Genomic DNA, 25563 nt, shown 5'->3' with positions numbered 1-25563 from the left:
TACCTCCATAATGGGAGAAGCTATTTGTTAAATGCTTCCAAAACACACTGCCCCAAATGGCACTAAGTCAGAAAAACTTCTTATGGTCAAGAGCTAATTATTGGTTTCCAAAATAAAGTCCCGTAAGGGGTGAGGTTTGTCTTTTTTAGTCCTTCTGAAAGTTTTAGGGGTAAAAGGACAAGAAAAGGAAACACAATATTTGGCATAGGGTGGAGATCGCTCTAGAGACAAGGGCTTAACACTGAAGGCTCCAAAAGAGCTATTTCCTTTTTATGCAGACGTCAGTGTCAGTGAACAATGAACTGAAAATGAAAATCTGACACTTGAAATGCTATTGTAGATATATAGAAATTTCCATACACTTCTACATCACTGAGCCTGAGTTTGAGGCCAGCCTGGGTGTCAAATGCCGGCACAAACCACACAACCACCAACATCATGAGCATGTCTTGTAAGGTACACAGTGCTTTTGAAGATTTATAACTATTCTTTTATAACTAGAGTGAGATAAATTATATATAAAAGTCAAGTGAAAAGTATTGTCATGTACGGAGGCTGACATCATGGGTAGTCAAAGAATATGTTTAATAAAAAATAATTAAACTTCCATTTGCTCTATAGAACATCATAGAAAGTAATTTAATAAATTACAAATGACTTTTTAAGACGTTTGCTCAACTACAGAAAGCAAATTTAGACTACACAAAACACAACTGGTAAATATTGCAAATGTCCAAAAGAAAAATTGGACTAAGACTTGAATCATGAAACCTGAAACGAGGGCTAAAATACAAGGCAACACCAGCTATAATTCTTTCAGTAACTACCAACACATACTGGGATATCCTTTCAACCGCAACTTTAGGATTATGTAATTCCATCAATTCTTTTCTTATAACCCTTAACTTTACATTTCCGTATCTGCATGTTTCTCTTAGCTGACACCTGGACCATCTTTCCCCCAATCAATCTACAAAGAAATGTCTTGAAACCCAAGAGACCGCTTAAAGTTAACCTTAGCATTAATGCTCTGAAAACTGTAACTGCCTTATTATATATAGAAAGAGAATCACTAGGATGTTACCCAAATTTATTAGACCATAATTAGGAAAATACTTTATCTCATAGATTTTGCTATAAATTAGATTTTAATGACAAGATCTAAGTATTTTTTTAGCCTCATTTTTCTTTTAATTGGGAAAGAGAGGAATAAAGATCATACGGGCAGACCTAGAGGAAGCAGGGGGTATGGGTGGTGCTGACACTCCACTGGCAAACAAAGGTAACTGTCTGAAAAACTTTGGCTATCTCACAGGTGTGTTCTAGTTAAACAAAAGTGCAATACTGCAAAGGGAACACACAATGTATGTAACACATCATCTTCGTGATGAAGGATCACTACCCACTGTTCCTGGATGGGCATTACAGGGACTATTGCTAAGACGTTGCATAAAGAACCATCAATTCAAAGTACTACTTTGAGAAAATACAAAAATTAATAATACAATTCCAATGGAACTTACATAATTTGGTAAATACATATAACATTGTCTAATAATGGGTTACATTTTTACATACAGAAACATAATTTACTGGTAAAGGTCTTAGGAAACCCAGTATAATAGCTTAGTCTGTGACAAACAACAGCTCTATTAAAACACACTGGAAGTTAGTTTTCTCAGAGGAAAGAACTGCGGTACTTCTCCAAACTTTACCACCTTGCAAACTTTAGGATGATTTAGACACCAGGAAAATGCTAATATTTATCTTTCCTTAGTATGTCTAAGTCCGTTCTAATTGTTTCCAATGTATATAAAGGTAAACCTTGAACCTCTACCTTGTCAGAATGATAGCAGCTTTAGCAGGAGAAATGATATCACAAATCAAATACCAGACACATTGTACATGATGAAGGATTTTAAGGAACTGAACAGAGCCTTGGACTTCATAGGTATAGTCTGTACATCTTTTTGAGATTAGTCAAAGTGCATTTTCAAAGTGGGCAGCTCAGCATTTATTATAAACTGATAGCCCAACACTGACTCTGGGTAACATGCTGTTTTCTTACTCCTAGAAACGCAATTAATTCAGACTATCTGCATATTACTTGACTACTATTACCTGTTATTTTGGAATATTTCTAGGACATAAGACACAAACAGAAACCTATACAAATAAAGCAAACAAACACTTTCCTGTACGTGAAGGGTGCTGTGTTGAAAGTTCTCAGTGGTGTTTCATGAGTTTGCCTTTCTGAACCCTGGAAACAAGACATTATTCATCTGAGACATAATTATTTTTAATAGGAGGCCAAACTTGGAAAAGTTTTAATGTATGTGTACAGGGTACCAAAGCCATATGACACAAGATTATTTTATGACTTCATTTTCACTGATTTCTGAGTTAAGCTCAGTAAAATGCAAGTCATTTTCCTTGCCAGATTGACATGATATATAGGATGTATTTAAAAACCCCTGAAAACAAGCACAGAATTAGAAACGAATGTAAACTTCCTAAACTAACTCAGCTGAGGTAACAGGTAGCCAGATAAATTGGCTGATTGGGAAACTTATTTCTTCTTTAAAACATACTTGTACCTGAATTGGAAACATCAGCAGTGCATCATGACACTAGAGCATTTTTATGTAATTAAAGCAATGGATGGTGATGTAGAGTCTACAGCTTTCATGACATTCATTAGCTGCCCAAATTATTGCTGAGTTTTGATCTGTAAATTATAAGTGTCAAGGAGGCTGTAAAACTATATTCAAATTAAATCAGTAATATGCATAAAGTATTCTGTGTTCACTGCAAATATATTAAATATACAACTCTTATTGAGCATCATTTTCATAAAATTAACCCCCAACAAAATTATAATGCCTTTTGTTGTAACTTTATACGTGTATGTATCTGATAGTACATCCAAGTTCAGAAACTTATGGATCTTAAGAAATAGGACATGCAAAACATCTCTGAAAGCAGTTTGCACTTCTAAACAAACAACTGAAATGTTCTGTCAGTAAATTATTGATGCACTCAACACCAGGATATTTACAGTTAGCAATTAAAGAAAAGGCGGAACCAGTTCAGCGTGAGGTGCAGAGACCCCAGTCAATCTTCATTGCTTGAGTCTGAATCTTCAGATGATGATGATGTGCTTTCAGACCCGGAAGAAGCTCTCTCTGAGCCCTCGTCTGTGCTGTTTTCATGGAGAGGACTAGGCTCAGTTCCCTCCTTCTCTTCCTGATCTCTAACTCTGCAATCTTCTTCCTTTATTTCTACTGACTTAGATGAACCTAAGTCACTATTTTTGTTTTTCTGTACATCAAGAGTATTGGACTGAGACAAGGTTGGAATATGAAGATTAAGGCCTGGAGTGAGCAGCATCCCTGGGTAAAGTATGTTAGACAGCAAGAGAGGGTTAAGAGCTAGGGGCTTGGCAGCTGCAGCTGGACTCAATGCAGCTGAGGAGGAAGCTGAAGGAGAACCTGGCACACAGCCTTCTCCTCCATTCTCTGAACTTTGGCTCTCTGTCCTTTCTTTTTTTCCTTCTAGCTCCTTAGAGTCATTTCCTTTTTTTTCTTCAGCCCCAGATTCTGCAGTCTTTGACAGGAGTCCTCCCATGCCTAGCAGATTTGGTAACCCAGCCATCCCTGACAACAGCATGGGGAACATAGCAGCCATGTTTTTAGTTTCGCCTCCAGAAGGAAGACCAGCAGGCATGCCCATCAAGCCTGCAGTCACTTGCAGTGACTGCAGGTTCTGTAGATTTTGTTGTAAGGCCTGAAGAGCTGTGAGATCCACTCCTGGGAGTAGTCCATTGGCTAATAAGGGATTGCCTGGCGCACTGCTGGCAGGAGCAGTTGCTGCTATTGGAGCCTTGGCAATTCCACTTTTAGGCCTTCTCCCCCGCCTGCTGACTTCTTCCCTCACAACAGGACCAGTGAGAATACGTTCATACATACTTTCTGGAAGAAATCCCTAGAAACAACAATACACATTCATTAACGATAGCTACATGAAGATAAAATCAGTACCAAATAGCTTATCAAATAGCCTATTACGAGGTAGTTATTCATAAACCTATCCTGTATTGCTATTATGAAAGAGGTGACTTTAAACAAAGTTGTGGCTTCAACCAGCTATCCCCCCTCACATTTTTTTCAATCATAGGAAACAGAATGGAAGGAGGCATTTAATTTTCTTTATAAAGCTTAAGTTTCATGACAGGACACTTAAGAACCAAAGAAATTTTATCAAGGGTATTTTCATGACCCTTTCTTTGTACACACCACCACTTGTTTAAATCCATCTGATCTATAACTAAAGGAAGGACAGGGGAACTAAGCAAAAGGTTGAGGTTAAATCGAGATGCTTCAAATCAGCCTTGACTGTCACTTTGAGAATAAGGTAAACAAAGCCAAGACACAAAGGTCCACTCAAAAGGGCAAAGACGTTATGACCCATTATTATCTGGATACCATGGGGTCTTCGATGTGCGTGTACACATCTATCACTTTAAATGTTTATGACAGGAACAAGGCTTCATGAAGTTATATTATATCCAAAAAAGCATGGTTCTATATTTGGTGTATAATCACTAAAATTACATATTTGTGATGAGCAGTTAAAAAAAAAGAAAGAAAGAAAGATCAGGGCTTAATATCTGGTTGAGAACAGCAGTGGTACCTGCTGATAGAGCGTGGTCAAGGCAAATGACCATCTGTGCTGCTCTCATGTAATTCTCCTAGGATGTTCTGGGATAAAAAAAAAAAATTCTTCAAAGTTTATTTTATAACCTCTGCAATAGCATTGTCTAGTAGAAATGCAATGGAAGTCACATATGTAGTTTGTAATTTCCTAGTGGCCACATAAATTTTAGTAATCTAGACTAATTAAATAAAACATGATCTAAATATTTTCACTTCATAATGCAATGTATAAAAATTGAGATGTGTTATACTCTTTTTTCTGAACTAAATTTTTGAAAAGTGTGTATTTTACACTAAGCACACCTTGAGCCATGTGCTTAGTGGCCACAGCCTGTGGAGGTGCAGATGTAGGTCATAGTCTAAGGACAAATCTAACCTTGTTTGGTTTTCAGTGGCCAACTTCCTTTTCTCGTCAAAAGCACTGTGGCTCACCATAGAAAGTACAGCAATAAATACAAAGAGAACAGAACCATGTTGCTCTCACCACTCAGCCCCAGTACTGCCAGTGTTTAGAGTGTACAATGCATCATTTGCTTTGTACTTATTTGGTGATTCTCCCCACTCCTTTCCAAAATAAAAGCATAATTATACTGAATTTAGTTTTACAGCTTGCCTTTTCCATTTGAACACCTATAGAAATAATTAATTAGTTAGGCCTAAGATCTTAACTATTAAGATATTTAGGACATTGTCAGCATTTTCTCTCTTGACACCAGATATTCTTCTAAGACATAATTTTTAAGGAGTTTTATTAAATTCCAATATTTATATTCCATTGGCTTATTATCCATTGTTTTACTATTATACCATGATGAGCCCAGGCAGTGGTGCACATCTGTAATCCCAGTGCTCAGGAAGCTGAGGCAGGATTACAGTTCAAAGCCAGCCTGAGTATCTATAGGAACCCTGTTCATGATGATTATTTTTATATAAATTTCTTTGTATACTTATTTGATTATTCTTTGTGGCACAAAAGGGAGTGTTTCTGGTTTTGCATTCCACTTTATCATCAATTATACATTCTAAAAAAAATGTGAACTTAAAGTTATCTGCATTCTACCCTATCATCAATTCTGAAAAATAAAAACTGTGAACTGGAAGCTATTGTCATATGTTCATGAAATTCGTATTCTGAAAAGAAAGTTTAATCTGAGACATAATCAAAGGCTCTAATCTCTAAAATGGTGCATTTGTGAGATACTCACAGACTGTTTAACAACATCTCCCCATTCAGGAGCTACTCCATATTCTGAATTTTCTTTCAGGAATCTACATAAATCTTTCAAAGGGGGAGCAAATGCACCTCCAACCTGTAAACAAACAAACAGAGTTAGACAGTTAACACTCAAGTATGAAGTTATTTATTTGATTCCTGATATACAATTTCTTTAAAATATATTTTTTGAAGGACCTTCAAATAACCTGCATAATTAAAAAAAAAAGGGTCACTCTAATCTACATAGGCTACTGAAATGCTATCTAAGCACATTATATTTTTGTTGTCCTCTGGCTATCTTTAACTGTCAACTTGGTAGACACAACCTAGAATTATTGATAGAGAGACTCTCTATTGAGGAACTGTCTAGATCAGACTGGTTTATGGGCACATCCATGGACTATCTTTATTGCTAATTAATGTTGGAGAGCCCAGCCCACTGTTCCCTATGGAGGTATCCTGAGCTGTATTAAAAAACTAGCTGAGCGTGAGCCTCCAAGTAAGTCAGTAAAAGCAAAAAAGTTAGTAAATGTTAGTTTCTGAAGCATCAAGAAACATTCTTCCACGATTTATACTCTCTTTCCTTGGGGGTGAGTTCCTTGATCGGGGATCACATTATGTGGAAGAGCAAGCAACCCTGCATTCATGTTCCTGTTTGCATTCCTGCATTAACTTGTCTTGACGATGAACCTGTAACAGGAAATCAATCCTTTCCTCCCTCAGTTGCTTTTGGTCACAGTATCTGTCACAGTGACAGGAATGAACTGAAATAGAAATGATGTAAACCTTGAATGCTTAAGTGGACTAACTGGAACAGAAAATGAAGAACCATTATTCATGTTGTACTTAGTAGGCAAGACAGGAGTCTAGCCTGCCTTAAAGTATATCCTTTTGAAGTCACATTTCTCAGCTATTGAAACTCGGGTAAATCAGTAAATCTCTTTGAGTCTCTTTTGTGATCTATGAAATGGGGTGACAATAATATTTCCTTCAAAGTATCTGATGAAGATAAGACAAGTCAAATGTCTTATAATGATATCTGGTTTATAATATGTATATATCAAATGCTGGAATTTGAACACTACATGCATATTTTATTTTAGTTTTCAGAACATCTTTTTGAGATAGCATTTCTATTTTCAAAATGAAGGATCTGAGCATTAGAAGTTATAGTGAGCTTTATAGAGCCATTTAATAATGTCAAGAGTTAACAGTCAAGCATAGGTCTCAGAATTCCATGCTTTTATTTATTAATTATGCATCTTACCTAAATTACATATCATTAAATTATATCTTTTGTATATGATAAAATTCAGGATTTAAATTAATAATGTTGAGATCAATGACTTTGACCTAACAATTTAGTCTTTTTGAGCAGTTTCTTCTTCCACATCCTCTTGAATACATATATATCTATATCTATGTATATATTGAGTAGTACTGAGGACTAAATTAGGGCCTGTCAATGCTACATAAGCATTCTGTCATTGGCTCCATTCCCCAGCTGATAAATATAGATTATATCTTGATAGGATGTACATTCATTTTATCACAGTGAGTATATCACCCATATCTATAAGCCTTCTTATCTAATATTCCTCATATTCTTTATCTCGGTAACTTCTATTACATTCTGTTCTTAATAAAGCTTCAGGTAAAAATGGATTTATAATCTGTAATTCAATCCCCAGAAGGCTGATGCAAAAGGAATACCCTGAGTTTGAAGCCAGCCCAGCATACATAGTGAGTTCCAAGTTGGCCTGAGCTACGGTATGAGGCCCCGTTTTAAATAAAACAAAACATAACAGAGCATAACATAATCTCCTCTTCTAAAACAAAGTAGACTTAGTAGGATGGTTCCTTTCTTTAGCAATACATCAACCTAACGCTATATCTTAATTTGTAGAGAACCCTACAAATTAAGGGTAATGAGCATGATTCCAGAAAGTTTACAGCATTAACATTTAGAATATTTACTGCCAGCGACATGGCCCAGCAGGTTAAGGCACTTGCTGCCAAGTCTGATAACCTGAGTTTAATCCCCAGGACCTATAGAGTGGGGGGGGGGGGGGAAAGAACTGACTCGTGCATGACGTCTTTAGACCTTTGTACACCGACCCCCAAACACACACACGTTCAGTATCAAACCCAAAGCAAATAAAAATAAAAAGCCATTTCTTCTCCTTAAAACTGGCTAAGAAGCTGCCAAGTGTGGTGATACACACCTGCTATCTCAACACTTGGAAAGCGGAGGCAAAATGATCATGATCTCAAGGGTACCTCAAGTACTATAAGAAGCACTGCTTCTTCTTTGCAGATGAAAGGAGCATTCTCTCCCTTCTCAACCCTACCCCGCCATGCTGAATATGGCTACCAAGCCTGTGTCAAGGGACGGCAACAAATGTCCCCTGAGGGAACAAAATTATGCCCTGAAAATAATCACTGCCTGACCTGTGGGGCCCTTGTTCAGTGCACCACCATACACAACAACACTGCTTAGCCAGAACTGTAGAATGGCTTGCTTATTTCATTTTCCAGATTTTTCAACAATGGAATTTCATGTTAGACTACATAAAATTATCAGGCATGTCTTTTCCCATGGTTCTACCCATTCTCTAGTCTGTTACAAAATAATGCACAATGCACTAATTTCTCTTAAATGCTAATCAGCGTGAAACAGTAACAAGAGATATGCAGATACCTTTCTTGCATTCCTTCTGTTAATCAGCTGCACACGTTCATCTCCAGTGAGACTGTTGACATCTAGTTTGTTTGGGTTTCGGCATCGATGCCTTTTCTGTTTGGGTCTTCCCTCGTGAAGCTGAACTCTCTAAAACACATCAAGAGACACCTTGAATCTTGTGGCCTTGTTCAACACAGCTCAGAATGGTTCAAGTGAACTGAGCCCAGAAGTTGAGCCCCGCGTGAGGGGAAAGCTTACTCTTTTGCTGGTCTTCTTAAAGTTTTAAACTTCATATATTTTAATTAAGTTTTACATTTTCTTTCCAAATTTTACATTTGAGCATGCATTCAAGGCCACTGTGATAATCACTATTATGGTTCTATATGAAAGCACAACACTTGCAGTGAGCCTCTACAGCTCTTCCTTAAAGGCCACAACAAACCTACAGAGCAGTTCCTGACACGAGGGGGTCAGCAGTGCTGATGAAGCAGTTTCCTCTGAAACAGCTTGCTACTTTTCACAAGCTGAATTTCCTTTGGTAAGTTTCTGATCTAGTAGATTCCAAGAGAAATTCCTTAGGCTTCCTCTGTGTTTATTTATTTGTTTGTGTAGTCCTGGCTGTCCTAGAACTTACTCTGGAGATCAGGCTGGCTTTGAACTCTGAGATTCAACTGCCTCTGACCTGGCGTATTTATAGTAAAAGCCTCTTTCCATGTAACTACAGAAGTATTTGACAAAAAAAAAAAAAAAAAAAAAAAAGAAAGAAAAGAATTAAATCTGTGGTAACTGTTACACAAACTAGGGATATGAAAGGCATCTAAAATCCCAGATTAAGGCTTTCTGTTTTAGACTAGCAGGCTGTTTCTTGGTGATAAAATAAAAATATTATATCAAAATTTGTATTATAAAGAACATTCTAGAAACTACAGGTTATCTAGTTGCTTTTTATGAAACAAACAAACAAACAAAAAACCCAAACAACCAAGGAAGTTAATTTTATTCTGTTAATAAAATAGTAATAATCATATTCCCTCTACAATGCAAGTAAACTTCAAAATAGTAGATTAAAAAAAATAAGCTAGACATGGTGGTACATGTTTTTAATCCTGGCACTTAGGAGGCAGAGGCAGGCAGATCTCTAAGTTTGAGGCCAGCCTGGTCTACAAACTGAGTTCCAGGATAACAAAGGCTACACAGAAAAACCCTAGCCTGAAAAACCAAAGCAAAACACATTCCCCAAGAAGCCCATGTGGAGGGACCCTGCTTCCCTGAGGTAATCCATTTAAACTTCATAATAGAGGTAGATATAACAGATAGAACCTGCCGCCTTCACTGTAGGGCGTACACCTCTATTCTTTTGCCTTAAAAAGTACACAGAATTGCTACATTTACCTATGTGGTACATTAGATCTGACACATTACTGCCTGATAATAATGTACTAAAACCAAGCAATACATTTCTATGATTGAGAAAGCACATGCCCAAAGACAATAGACAGCACATCAGAAGACAGAAGCAACACAAATTAAATATAGTGACTCGTATTTTTGCTTGACATAAATTCCTCCATTTGGAGAAAGAAACTGTACCTACAGCTTAGAGGTGTGTGGCCTGGAACTATTTATTTATTTAAATTGTCAGTATTTCAATTGCTTTGTAAAATAATTTTAACAATGCTATACTAATACAGTTAGATGAGATAATGAATATAAAGTAGTAAGTGTAATGGTAGACATAGATACATTTTAATATTTATATTATTTTTTATTTATTATTACTTTAAAATAAACTTGAGAAAGGCTTAGAACTTTTATGCCACTACAACCTTCACTGTGTATAATAAAGTACTTTATATCAGAAGTTTTTTTGTTTTTATTAAACAAAGGTAGAACAGTTTTGAACATAAAAGTCTTTTTTTACCACTAGGATTACAGGCATGTGTCACCATACTTAGCCTGAAGTAATTTTTATAATTAAATATTAAATGCAGAAAGAAAAGCAATATAGAATTATTTTTTAGGAAAGACAGTAACTCTTTCTTTTTGATAATTTTCCTAAATCTTAGACAGAACAGATATTTAGCACAAGTGGATGAAAATTTGTACATAGGTTTGATAACTAAAAACAAAAAAACTAAAAAACACCAAGATTTTAAAATGTACTTACTGGAATGAAAGCTCCTAAATCTTCCACATAGCCTGGGTGCTCCTTAAGCCATCTATCCAGGTCCTTTCTCTTTGGCGCATCATCTCCTGCAAGCCTTGTTCCATCTTTGAGATTGATAACTGGAACTGGACTTTCTGTATCAGGGATTCTTTGAGGCTGCGTATAGGACACGGCTGGGTTTATCCCTGTGGAAAGCTGTGAGGTGGTTAAATCTAAAGTAAACTGCCGAAAAAAAATCAAATAAAATGTTTATTTCCATGCTTTATTATTCTTCCTTTGGTTCAACAGAACAGCAGGTCTTCCCCTGCCCCCTCAGTCTTGCTATGCATCCCTGACTGCTCAGGAACTCACTGTGTATACACCAGGAAGACCCGAAACCTGCACTGATCCTCTTACCTCTGCCCCCTGAATCCTGGCATCACTCAAGTGCTCTACCACACCCAGATTCAAGAGTCACTCTTTTTTGAAAAAGAAAGCATTGTATAAAATTTTGCTAAGTCTTTTAACTTAAATTTTTTATGGCTCATTGTCAGTGTCAAATATTATTCAGATCCAATTTAAAAGTACGAAAAATGAATTTCTTTATTATTTATTGTATTTAAAATATAAAACAACAACAATTATATACTTAGGATTGAATTTCAGACTTAAGGTTAAGTAGTTTTAAAATAGTTGTACTTACATGATTAGGTGGTTTACTTCTGTTCATAAAGAGGATGTCAACACCTTCTACATTCTTTCTCCTTCCCCGTCTTTTCTTCACTATAGGCTGGTTATCTATTATCACTCCATTGGCACCAAGGGTTGACTGAATGGAAGTACCTAATCAATGTAAAAAAGCAGAATAGTAACTCAAAACTTAAACAGTACAGCTTTCTAAGTGTGTGTGAAATTAGTTCTTTTACATATCAAACTAAGAAGTTCTTGGATTAAAAGCATGCTCTTTTCTCAATTTAAAAACTTGGAGACTTGAAATCTATGTCTTTCCTCAGTAGCTCATACTAGCCTCCTGCCCTAGCCACCTTCGTTCTGGGATTACAGGAAAGAATCACCTTACCTGACTGGTATTAGGCTCTTTACTGGCCACTTTGCATGTTGTTTTATTTAATTCACCACAAAGTGTGATATGTTTCTCCTCCTGCTTCATCTTACAGACAACAAAAAGGCTCAAAAATGTTAATGTTAACTGATTTCCAAAAAGTCCATGAAGAAAGACAGATCCAGATTTCACACTTGCAATTATCAAAATTTATTATATAAAATACTGGGATAACCACATAGTGTTCATAATAATGATACTTGAAATGTTAACATGGTTTTATACAGTTTTACAACCAGCATTATAATTACTATTACATAGTATGCATATAATTATTGTTCTATCCTTTAAGATTTTATTAATTTTAAATTATGTGTATGTTTGTGTCTGTGTGGATGTATGCACATAAGTACAGGTGCCCATGGAGTGCAGAAGAGGGCACTGAAGCCCCTGGTGCTGCAGTTAAGGCTTTTGCAGCTCTTTGACCTGGGTGTTAGGAACTGAACTCAGGTCTTTTGGAAGAGTTATATGCACTCTTAACTACTGACGTATCCCTTCAGCCCTTGCATTGTTAATATAAAAAGTACTGATATAATACAAAAAGAAACATAATAGTAATAGCTACCTAAACTATTATTTGCTACATAACATATGCTATTTATATATAACTACTATATACTACATATAGTATTAGTTCATCAAAGAATTACTTATGGGTGAAAGTTGACATTATTCAGCTGCAATGCCACTTCACATGATCTAATTACTGATTGTATCTCATAGAGGAGCTTTCTGTTTAAGAGGAGAAATAGTAAACCCACTGAGGATGGTGGGCAGGAGAGCTCACAGCCAATCTTCGTTTGTCCTCATGTTTTAGTGGGAAAAGAGCTCCTTAACCACAAAATGATCACCGTAAAGCATAATTTGGGAAACTTATTCTTCATGAATAGAAACACACACACTGAATGTTCTTGTGCAGGTAGAGGACATCTATAAGTATGTGTGTGGTAGATATGGGCACACAAGTGTGCAGTGTGCAAATGTGCATGCACGTGTGCATGTGTGTGTGGAGGTCAGAGATTGCCACTGGTGTCTTCCTCAACTGCTCCCCAATTTCATTAATGAGGCAGGGTCTCTCGCTAAATCCACAGCTCATTGATTTGGCTAGTCTAGCTAGCCAGCCTGCGCCAAGGATCTCCTGTTGCTGGCTAGCAAGCAGTGGGATTACAGGTGTGATACAACACCTGCCCAGGCTTTAGGAGGTGCCAGGGATCCACAGGCTGATTTGCAGGCTTACACGGCAAGTGCATCATCCACCAAGCTATATCCTTAGCCCTTCAAATGCAAGTCTTAATTGTGAGATGCCTAGTAACTAGAAAATTACACTGTGGTTAATGAATCCAGAGGAGATCAAACTGATGCCAATGAAGCTAAGCTAATTTATAATTTAAAAAGGAGAAACAGCAACAATTGAAAACAGCAATCAAGTCCTGTACACTATACTCATACACAGTAACAGACTTGAAATGCTCGCAAGCATTATGTGGCAACCAGACTTAATTCCTATTAAACTAGAGTCCTTAGCCTTGTGCAATAAAGAAGGTATGAAGAAAATTCAACCCATGCATTTTCTTTAATTGAAAATTTGTATGTTGGGGTTAGTATATGGTGGTGAACACTCAAGACTCAGCTGATCTAAGCATTTTCTTCAGTTCTTGACACTTTAAGAACACAGCTAGAAGGAGGCCAATAAGACAAAAACAGTGTTGAATGGATTTAAAACATTTTTGGAGTTATTCATTTTCATTTTATGTGTATGTTGCTTTGCCTGTCAGTATGTGTGTTCACCATTTGCATGTCTGGTGCCCATAAAGATCAGAATAGGGTATCGGAATGCTCCAAGAACTGGAGTTACAGAAGGCTGTGAGCCAGGTCCTTTGCAACAATAAGTGCTCTTGACCACTGAACCATCTATCCAGCCCATCTAGTCATTCTTCATTGTTTAAAGAGAAAATACCGCATGGCATAAATGAAGTATTAGTAAATGTGTTGATTCAAGCTGCCAAAATAGAGATTCAGGGGAAACATATATTAATAGGGTAATTGTTTGCAAAATGGTATGATTTACTATGCAGACATAGATAGGGCAAGGTCAAATATATTTTGTTTTTAGAGGTAGAACTCCAATCATTGAAAAAAACAGCAGGCAAAACTTACTTCCAAATAACAAGATATTTTTCTGACACTTAGATGTGTTAGGACATAAGAAGGGCTATCTAAAGTGGGATAATGGTCTCTTGCTCTTGAAAGGGTTCTGTGAAAACTGTGAACGAAATAACTTCCGTGTCATAGCTGCTTGGACCATCTCCAAAATCTGCCTACACACTCTCAAGTTTTAGTCATCTACCAACAACCATTACCAGAGGACTTAAATTACTGTCTTACCAAACTCTACTACTCTAACTTTTATCTGTTAAAAGCTACTTGATAAATTGTTATTTTTATTCAAATACTTACGTCTATTAAGTTCAACAGGGCTGGTGGTGCAGTTTAGCAGTAAAGTGACTGGTGAGCATACATGAAGTCCCAATTTTGATCTCAAGCACACACACACCACATATACACATCCCAGGAAATAGTACGATTCAATATTATGCTGACTACTTTATGGGCGTTAAAGAGGCACCCAAAACTAAAAACAACCAACCAACCAAATAAATAAATAAAGTTTTATTTTAAAAATCTATAAAAGAAAATTTGGAAATGACAAGAATATCTCATTAATAAGAAGTTACTGTTTGCTTATTACCTGATGCTGGCATAGATTTTGGAAAGTTGACAAGGTTAGTCTCTGATGCACTCTGGAGATCTCGAAGCCGAGTGAGATACTGCTGCTGGCCCAGGGCACCATCTTCACCATCAAAAGGTCTTTTCTGGGCAAGCCCCTGCTTCTGAAATGTCAACTTCAAACCACCTTCCTATTAAAAAACAATCAAACAATCAAATAAACAGTCCGAAAAACCTTATCAAGACAGAAAATGTTAACAAAAACCTTACTCTAGGATATCAAGAAAAACATTTTACTTATAAAGAGTGAAGGCAAAATCCCTGACACACTACTGAGGTTCTCCTGTTCACAAATCAATGGAAGAAAACACATTAATCATTTCTATGAATACAAACCAAAGTTTTCCATGTGAGAAGTACAGGATAACTGCAACATTTTCAGCTGCAGATGGACGTCTCTGGGTACATTATTTATGACACTTTTAGAGACATCACCTATTCATATATACTAGTATGCATTTTTTTTCTGCATGAAATATGGTCTCACTATGGGCTCTCAAGTTGCCCTCAAATTCTCTCTGTTCTTCTCTCAGCCTATAAAGTGCTAGGGTTACATGTGTGTCCTTCACATTAAATCTCACCCATATTTTAGATAGCAAATAATTAAATTTCAAAGATTATATTAAAATAAGCATTACTAGTAATGAGGCACATCAAATATTTAAGAAATAGAGCACTGATATACCACATATTATATAAAAAGACCAGAAGTTATCACATTGTTTAAGAAACACCTTGTTTATCAGAACTATACTCAGGAGAGAAACATATTTAATGACGAGCCTTTTAATGGAATAGTCAACTTGAATAACCTAGATCTCAGAAGAGAAGCAATCCAAATACCATGAGACAAGTATGTGAAGGAAGGAAGAGTAAGAGCAGGCAGCCATCTGCAGGAAAAGCATGCTGCACACCGCAATCGCAACCAGGCCCTAGGGCAATAAAAATACACATACGTCTTTGATTTTCACTGTAAACTCCTTTTCTCGTACATGCTTCTTCACCTTTGACATCTGTGTTGACTGCTCATGTTCTTCTTTAACAGCAGCAGCTGGGGGAGTGGGGACACTGGGCTCACTATATTCTGTAGCTGCTCCGGGACTATCCAGCAGTTTTGTGGTATAAAAAGACGCCACCGTGTTTGCATCATAATTTCTTCTAGCTGAAGGCCACTTCCCTTTCAGAACTGTTTGACAAATACTGTCCAAGCGGTTGATCATTACCCGGTCCTAGAAAAGCAGGTAGCATTGAGGTATGCTTTTAGTAATTAGGCCAGACCTTCGGAGATCAAATAATCCAAGAGCTTTGATGGTTTAAGCCAGGTGTAACAGTGAATATATATCCTCACATGTATTATAAATCTGTAAATTATTCAAGTACAAATTCCCTTTGATGAAATTTAAAAGCATTGCCACAAAGATATTTTTATTATTTTAATATTTTATTCTTGAAACAGAGTCTTATGTATTCTAGACTGGCCTTGAACTCAGTAAGGAGCCCAAGGGTGACCTTAAACTTCCCAACTGCTGGAATTACAGAAATAGAGTGCAAATGTGTACCACAATAGCCAGCCAAACCCGAGGCTCTGTGCACGTCAGGCAAGTACTCTAGGAATGCAGTTACTTCTATAGATGCAGGACTACAGCCCCCTTTTCTGTTTGGGATAACAGAACTAATACTTAGAAATGTAGAAAGTGCACAGGCTCCTTCTTATTTCCTAAAGGTACGTGTGTTAGTTTAGTAACATGTGGGGATTACAGAAATCCCTATATTGAAAGCAGTTATAGCTGCTCTTACCACTGAATGTACCTACTTAAAATGAACTTTGGTAAGCTACAAGTACAAAAGGCATTTACTGTCCTTCATTCTAAACATTCTAAAGTTACAGTGAGAAGCATAAGCATATAAGCATAACTCACTTAATAGGCAGTAGCAATTTATACTTTTGATGCAAATAACAAAATATCACCATAACTGTACAGTGACCAATTTTTCCATGTAAGAGTATCTATCATTAGGCCAGATGTGGTGGTGCAAGCCTTTAATCCCAGTACTCGGGAGGCAGGGGTAAGCAGATGTCTGTGAGTATGAGGCCAGCCTGACCACTAGACCCATATAGTGAGACCTGGTTTTTTTTAAAAAAAGGAAAAGAAAAAAGAATGTCTACTATCAAAGCTATTCAGGAAAGTAAAGTGACCTGTCTCAACAATAACTTATTCTTTTACCTTTGGCCAGTATGAGGCTGCCAGCATATATCCACCTTGTAAGAGGTACGCAGACTCTGGTGTTCCATTGTTTGCCTGGAAACTATCCTGGGTTTCATCCTGGGTAGTGCTCAGTGATACAACACTTTCTTCATCATAGGCTTTCCCATGAGGGGTACCTTCTAATGAGAACAATTACAATCACCTTTAAAAATCTATGTAAAACAAATTTATGTACAATTTTACAGTCTTATGTAACTTTCTAATTTCTCCACAATTCTCTTAGGCCTGTGCATGCTCGTGGTAACAGCCCTGAAACTTATACCTTGAGAGCTGTGACAAGTAATTCTGGCTCCAGGAGAAGATGATGCTCTTTAAGCCAGAGTGGTTCCTGCACAAGCTTAATGCTGACTCATTTCCTTGTACTTGAACAAGGTACAAAGACACCCACAGAAAAGGACCACCAATGCCACTCTGTTGAGGAGCTGGAGTTCTTATTGTATATCCTTCCACTGACTGTAAGTGCCAAGTATGGCCTATGATACTCTTGCTGGTCTGTTTAATCCAAGATTCCTGGTGGTTGCTATAAATATCCTTTATTTGATCATTAGTAAACTTGTTCTGGGAAAATAGTAAATTTAAGACAGTCATAGAGAATACAAACTGTTAGGTAAAACTTCATAATCTCCTGTCTGACTAATCTATTGGCAATGCCTTGAATATAGAATACAGATTATGTAAGTAACTCTAGTTTCCTTAATCATGCTTTTCTAAGAAAAATTTATAAGCATAAAATTTAAGCTCACAAGTTTAAGCATGCTTCAGTTATTTAAATAAAGTTCTATACATTTTCATTGGAAAAGCTGCCATGAAAGGAACAAATTTATGCATATACCTCGCTTTTGGACTTCTTCTTCACTGTCACTTTCTTCGGATGATGATGAAGAAGATGATGATGATGAGGAGGAGGATGAGGAGGAGGAAGAGGATGCTGAAGAACAAGATGAGGATGAAGAAGAACTAGAGCCTGATCGAGAGTGTGAACAAGAGGAGGAGGAAGAAGAGGAGGAGGATCTGGAAGAACACGATGAGCGCTCAGAATCAGAGTCAGAATCAGAACTGGATTCTGATCCTCTTTTGTGGACTCTTTGTTTCTTAGAAGCTGTGTTTGGAGTTAGGGGTTCTGTTCTGGCTGCAACCATGCGTCTGTCTGTTTCACTTTTCCCACCAGATTTCTGGTCTCCAGTAGCCTGTGGTAAAACACCATTCTTTGGACTTACAGGCTCAGATTTAACTCGTGTCCTTGTTTCCATAGAAGATATAGATTCTTCTTCAGAAGATGGGGGCTCTTCTTTAAGGCTTTCACCTTTTGCTTTCATATCCTCTAGAAGAGTACCTTTAGCACCTACCAGCCTAGGCAACGAGGTAAGAGGAGAGGCAGAAAGTGCTACTTGGTATTGCTGTAAAAGTGGGGCAGAAGTCCTTGAATGAGCCGCCTTACTCTGACTGTAGTTTCTTTGAGCTGCCATAAATGAGAGTTCAGGATCACGCAGAATGTGATAGTCTGTTCGGCTTACTCCATGTTTGGCAGCACCGATAAGCAAATCCCTATCATGAGAGCCACATTCCCACCAGATAGGTAAGTCTGGGTTTGGACGGCAAAGCTTCAAGCGCTCGAATAGCTGTGGGTGTCGGAGTGTCTGCTCCCGCACTTTCCTTAGAAGTTCAATGCGATACAAAGTCCTAGATGCACGCTCTTCTGTGATTGGCTGAATAAAAATATTTGGATCCACCAATTCTATATTGAAACAAGGATAAAAATATTAATCCCAAAAATGCTTTATAGGAGATTTAACACAAGGTAACTTTTAAAATATCATTATAATTCCCAGGATTGTAAATATGAAAATTGTTTTTAAAATTACTAAAATTATGCCAAATATCAATATTTAAAAAATGAGTAATATATTATTATTTCAGAAGTATATTACCATAATAAGAATTTACTTTTCAGAAATCCTCTAAGCTTACTTATAAACACAACCAGAATGGTTTAGCGATACCCAATAAACAAATATAAACTGGCATACCTCATAGTGTATAAGATAACTTAGGTTACAAAAAGAGTTTGTTTGTTTTGCTTTTTTGAGACAGTGTTTCTTTATAGCCCTGGTTGTCCTGGAGCTCACTATATAGACCAGGCTAGCCTCAATGTCATGAGATCTGCCTGCCCCTGCCTCCCATATGTGCCACCATGCCTGGCAACACAGATTTTTAATGTTTGAGAGAAACACAGTCTATCAACCAAACATCACACAAACTACTGGGACAGAGGGTTCAGCTTCAGCATTTGTAAATCTGGTTAACAGCTCTTAGAAATCACTTAAAAAGATAATGTGTTATTACAATAATGCAAGAACCAACATGTAGAACTCATAATAACCACATGTATAAAATTTTGAGAAAAAAAATAAAGTATTGGGTCTATAGTTTATAGCTATAAATGGAATTGTACAGAGAAACTAATGCACACCAGATTTGATTATGTAGCAGGTGCTAAAATCAATAGATTTATTTTTGACTTATTTATTTTTATTTTATGAGTGTGGACCTTTTTTTTTTGCCTACATGCACATGCGTGTAACTATATGTGTGTCTGCTGCCATAGGCCAGCAGAAGTTACTAATGGTTGTTGAACTCCACATGGGTGCTGGAAATCAAACCTGAGTTCTCGGCAAGAGAAGCCAGTGCTCTCAACCATGGAGTTATCTCTCCAGCTCACTAATAGATTTTTGAAAGTTTAAGTAGAAATAAGATTTGTGAGATTCCAAGTTATTTGTTAATTAGATGGGAAAAGCTAAAGTAGAAAAGTACATCATAAACTACTTTGACCAAGTGATTCCAATGAATATTATTCTGATAGCACAAACCTCATGACATACAAAAGACACAACAATGTGGCAAGGTGACACACGGCCTTAATCTCTGTGAGATGGAAGCTTGCATGGTCTATGTATGGAGACCTTGTTTCAAAAAAATAAAGAAAATGACACAACATTTTCGTGGTACTCTTGACAAAATGAATACACTCAATCCAATCATATGAAAAGTCAAATCCAAATAGAAAAAAATATGGCAGAAACCCATGTGGAATTTCAGGAGTTTTAATAAGCTACATATGTTTTTACTATAAAATAAGAGGCCATTGGACTTAGCAGCTAGCAATCATAATCAACAAAAAACGAAGAGCTGTGTGGAATGGGTACACATTTTCAGTCCCAACACCTGGGATGGGAGGCAGAGGCAGAGGGAGATGGGTCTTTATGAGCTTGAGGTGTAAAAAAAAAGTTCCAGGCCATCCAAGACTACATGGTGAGAGCCTATCTCAAAACCAAACCGTGCACACACACAGGCACACAAAAGCAATGAAAATAACAGAGGGGCTGGCAGGATGCCTCAACAGGTAAGGTGTGCTTGTGGCCAAGCCTGATGGCCTGAGCTCAATTCCGAAGAACATACTTGGTGGAAGAAGAAAAGCAACTCCTATATATACCGCACTCATATGGACATGACAAACAAATGAAAGAACATCGAGGACTGCACACGTCACATTACAGGGCAAAAGGAAGTGCTGACCATGGCACCATGAGCAATTTCACTGGGCTACGCAGGAGATATTCATCCCAGAACAGCATCTTAGGTCATCTGTGTTCTTTCCTAAATGATCTTAATAAAATTCTTCAAAACGTCTTCAAAATGGGAATCCCATTCTCTGTAAATTATTTGGTAAACAATCCCCTCAATTTTATGAGAGGTACTCAAAATATGTTATTTCTGTTTACAAAAACAGAACAAAACAAAATAACCTATCCTTCCCCCTTCTCTTTACCATAAATCTATTATTAAAAGAATGTTGTTTCATTTTCATTGAGAATTTAATACAACAAAAATTTCATATAATGTATTATGATCATATGCACTCAAAATTCTACTTTCCTTAATCATCCTTTTTTTTTTTTTTTTTTTTTTTTTTGTTTTGTTTTGGTCTTATTTCCTTCTAAAACCCATCAAGTACAGATTGCACGGCCCTTACGTGCTTGGATGTTTGGCCAGCCACTGAAGCATGGTAGAGCTATCAGGGGCTACATCCTTAAAGAAAACTGTCAACTGTCAAACGCTCCTTAGGTAGGGTTGGGACTTCCTGCCCAGTTCCCCTCCCCCTGCTGGGGTTGTGCCTGGAGTATGCACCAGTCTTATATGTGCTGAAACACCTGAGAAAGACTGAAAAGACTGTAAGAACCAGAGGCAGTAGATGACTACAAGACCAGGCTGGCCTTGAACTCTAAGACCCACCTGCCTCTGTCTACCTAGTGATAGGATTAAACAAGTTAGTTTCTTACAATTTGGTGCGTATCTTTATTCTCTTCTTCTCTCTGTAGTAACAGGCTTGAGGAACAGGGGTCTTTAGGCATAATTTATTTACAGTTATAAAAACTTAGTAATGTCTAAACATTGATAATTCTGTTTCTTTGATTTATATAAGGGAAAAAAAAACCCTTATACATACCTTCTTTGGATGGAAGACGACAAACCCTCCGACACATGGACATGAATGCATACAAATACTTCTCCAAACTGTTATCAGTTTTCTTGTGTAGCCTAGCCATAGCTCTGAATTTTGTCCAATCAAATTGCCCTCTGTCAGGGTCAAAAACTACTCCAAACGTAGACACAACTCTATAAAAGTCAGCTTCTTCTCTTCTTGTCCATCTATATTGAACCAGATTGAGAAAAAAATACACATACACATCACAAAATAACAACTATAACACAGACTTAAATACCTGTAGTACCTAATACCTTACAGGATTAAATATAGATTTTAGATTTTAAAATAATTTTAAAATTCTAGCTGATGTAATCTAACTGAACAGACCGTATGGGCCGCGTGGGCTGTGCTATGGACTAGAGAATGAGAAGAATGGCATTTTGGGTAACAGAGACAACTTAAGTTGGAGGACTAAAACTAAGTAGGGCATTTTCGACTAGGGAAGCTGTAGTAAAGTTAGAAATGCTAGGTAAATTGTAACAGAAAAGGGGCTCCAGATATGGCTCCTCCGTTAAGAACACTGACTGTTCTCATAGAGAATTCAGCTTCCATTCACACCACACACTTGGTGGACCACACCATCTGTAACTCCAGTTCCAGGGGTCTGATGCCCTCTTCTGGCCTATGTGGGCACTACATGCAGGCAAATGCCCACACACGTAAAATAATAGTAACAATAGTAGGGGCTGGAAAAATGGCTTAGTGGCTAATAGCACACTTTGCATTTCCACAGGACCCAAGTTTGACTCTATCATCCATGTTAGGCAGCCCACAAATGCCTTTACTCTAGCTCCAAGGGGATAACAACTCGTCTCCTAAGGCACCTGCATTCACATGGACATACCCACAAAATTAATAAGAAGAAATATTTTAAAAAATAATAAATAAATCTTTAAACGAACCAACCTAATTGTAAGAATCTTTGAACTTAGACTTCTGAACATAAGATTTCATACCCATGCAAAATAATGAGCAATCAAATGTCATAAAAAAACCTATTGTTTTAGGAAAATTAATCCACATCTAACAAACTAAGGGGAAGGGACAGAGTACATTAACAGTGACTACAACTCATTACCAGTAGAGATGGAATCTGCTTCTCTTCCCTTAGGTCCAGTCTAGGCTGGTTCTGTGATAGTTTTGACCACAGGAAGGTGGAGGAATGACATTTTGTAACAGATGAGAATAGACTTTAAGAAATCTGCAACCTTTATACCTAGGTCAACCAACAGTTTGCAAATATCTTGGCAACCATATGTTACAAAGATAAGTCTTATTTTACAATAATCATTGTTTAGTTTGTAGAATACATCTATCTGGGCAAATATAAAAAACAAATTTAAAAGCCCTTATGTATATGACTTTCATGGAGGAGCTGTATGCCACAGTAAAAGTAAATCAACATAGCATCTACCGACAGGGAAATGGTTCTATGAATTTAAGCATTTCTGTGTAATAGAGAGTTAAACAGCTATTAATACCTCAGCCTGTAAAGTGTTCTGTGGCCTCCTGTAATTGCAATGCTCAGGAAGTGGACACTGGGAACACCTGGGGCAAATTAGCTACCTACACTAGACAAAAGGCAAACACTGGATTCAAGTGAGAAATATGTATGGTGGGAGGCACTGAAGAAGAGAATCAACATGAACCTCTGTACAGATATACAGACTCACATGCGTGAACACACACACACAAACACCCTCTATATACAACCATGAAAAAGAAAACCAACACTTTTTATGAGACAGGGTTTCTCTATGTTCCCTTGGCTAACCTGGAACTCACTGTATAGACCAGGCTTGCCTCAAACTCACAGAGATCCATCTTCTCTACCACCCAAGTGTAGGGATTAAAGGTGTATGCTGCCACACCCAGGTGAAACTCAACATTTTGATAAATGTTTTTTATAGCCTGGAGGATTCTTGGGTTATAGTTTTGAATAAAGAAGACAGAAAATTTGAAATATAATGAGAATCAAGCTTCATTAAAAAAAAAAAAAGCCTAGTTGATAATTTCTAAGACACACATTTCCTCTGTCATCATCATATTTTCACCTTCAGGGTAAGAAAGGTTGTGTGGTGGTTTGAATAGGTGTTGCCCCAAAGACTCATATATTTGAATGCTTAGCCCATGGGGAGTGGCTCTACTAGGTGTGGCCTTGTGGAGGAAGTGTGTCACTGTGTGGGCAAGCTTTGAGGTCTCCTCCTTGCTGCCTGAGGATCAAAATGTAAAGCTCTCAGCTCCTTCTCCAGCACCATGTCTGCCTGCGTGCTGCCATGCTTCCCGCCATGGTAATAATGGACTAACCCTCTGAAACTCTAAGACAGCCCCAAATGAATGTTTTCCTTAATAAGAGTAAGAGTTGGCCTGTCTATGATGGTGCACACCTTTAATCCCAGCACTCGGGAGGCAGAGGCAGGCAAATCTCTGAGTTTGAAGCCAGCCTGGTCTACAAAATGAGTTCCAGGACAGCCAAGACTACATAGAGAAACCCTGTCTCAAAAAACCAAAAAGAGTTGTCTTGGTCATGGTGTCTCTTCATAACAATGGAAACTCTAGTTGACACAGCTTGTATCAAGTGTGAATGCACATTCATGGTGAAACAAAGGATCCCATGCTCCCAAATGAGGGGGCATTGGATTTCATGAAAGCATATAGTGGGGACAAGGCTAAGAGAAGTTGTATGACCAAATGTGAACAAGAATTATGTATTTGTGTTTCTTTACAGTTTTCTGTATTTTGTAACCATTTTTTAAAATTTTAATTATTACTTATTTGTACATCTGTATATTGGAGGTCAGAGGTTATCAGATCACTGGAGCTGGAGTTACAGGCTGTTGTGAGCTGCCTGATGTAGATGCTGAGAACTGAACTCAGGTCCTCTGCAAAAACAGTATATGCTCTTGACCACTAAGCCACCTCTCCAGTTCCATTTTCTGTTTTTTCAAGAAACTTCTATAATGGGTTTATATTACTTTAAAAATCATTTAAAATTATAGAAGATGATAATGACAATGAAGAAGAAAAATACATAATAATAATCAGCATCAGCCTTAGCCACTCAGAAGGGTCCTCCCTACACTGTGAGCTCTAAGCTGATACCAACTGCCATCCACATGAGTAAGGCTGCTTTTGATTCCCCACCTATTTTTAGAGCCCAAGCAATGGCTTACAGGGAGAAGAACTACCTAATCAAAACCTAAAGCATAATAAAAAGTAAAACCTGACACTATTTTCACATACTGCTTAGGGATGATTGTTGTTCAACAACAGATGACTACAAGTAAATATTTACAAAAATAACAGGATTTTGGATTTTTAACAAGGACAACTAACATGCTGGGTTCCACATAAATGAAATTCTAGGTAAAACGAAATGTGCTGCAAATTAAACACTATCTTAAAGAAAATTTAAAGACCCAAACTTCACAAAGAGCCCAGGTTACAAATACACTCTGCTGTTCTTTTCTATTTATTTTTATCACATTTAAGAAGTTGAAGTTTTTGGGAATGGTGAGATAGATCAGTCAATAAAGTACTCAGCTTACAAGCACAAGAACTTGAGTCTGATCCCCAGAATTCATGTTAAAACAAACAAACAAACAAACAAACAAAAAACCTGGGTGCATGCCTGTAATATTTTCATTAGAAAGACAGAGACAGAGGATGGAGAGATGGTTCGGTGGTTAAGGGCACCGAGGACCTGACTCTGAGTCCCAGCACCAGCTACCAAATGTGAACAGGTTGCCTGTAACCCCGGCTCCAGGAAAATCCAATACCTCTGACCTCTGTGTGCATTGCATTCACATGCATATACCCTGCCACACATAATGTACATAATTAAAATAATAAAAATAAGTAAAAACAAAAAAAGGAAAGACAGGTTGTCTGGGGTTTCTTGGCCAGAGCTTGATTCAAAACAAGGTAGACAGTGTCCTGAGGAACAGCAGCCAAGGCTGACCTCTAGTCTCCATATGTGAACACACATACAACACAAATATTCTTTTCAGAGTTCATGGGGCTTGAGTGATAGTTCAACAGTTAAAGGATTTATTGTCCTTGCAGAATACCTGAGCTTGGTTC

General features: G+C 37.4%; 1 protein-coding gene across 7 annotated transcripts in view; it reads right to left on the bottom strand.

Annotated features, from left to right (window-relative positions):
• Window positions 1-568: 568 nt before the first annotated feature.
• The window catches only part of Chd9 (chromodomain helicase DNA binding protein 9), a 208022-nt gene continuing 183027 nt past the window's right edge, over window positions 569-25563 (bottom strand). For 4 of the 7 annotated variants that reach the window (XM_055620763.1, XM_055620762.1, XM_055620761.1 and 1 more), the window contains 10 exons: window positions 21439-21641; window positions 17767-18669; window positions 16893-17053; window positions 15624-15896; window positions 14630-14798; window positions 11464-11603; window positions 10782-11003; window positions 8633-8761; window positions 5921-6025; window positions 569-3984 (listed from right to left, as the gene is read on the bottom strand). In XM_055620763.1, the coding sequence (XP_055476738.1) occupies window positions 3115-3984; window positions 5921-6025; window positions 8633-8761; window positions 10782-11003; window positions 11464-11603; window positions 14630-14798; window positions 15624-15896; window positions 16893-17053; window positions 17767-18669; window positions 21439-21641 (3175 nt within the window). In that variant the 3' untranslated portion in view covers window positions 569-3114. The remainder of the gene's footprint in view (window positions 3985-5920; window positions 6026-8632; window positions 8762-10781; window positions 11004-11463; window positions 11604-14629; window positions 14799-15623; window positions 15897-16892; window positions 17054-17766; window positions 18670-21438; window positions 21642-25563) is intronic. The other 3 variants (XM_055620765.1, XM_055620764.1, XM_055620768.1) reach the window with 3 other exon arrangements.

This window comes from Psammomys obesus, unplaced genomic scaffold (genome assembly GCF_907164565.1).
Source record: "Psammomys obesus unplaced genomic scaffold, mPsaObe1.curated_primary_1811, whole genome shotgun sequence".
In the NCBI taxonomy this organism is placed as follows: domain Eukaryota; kingdom Metazoa; phylum Chordata; class Mammalia; order Rodentia; family Muridae; genus Psammomys; species Psammomys obesus.
This window is presented reverse-complemented; position numbering and strand designations above follow the sequence as displayed.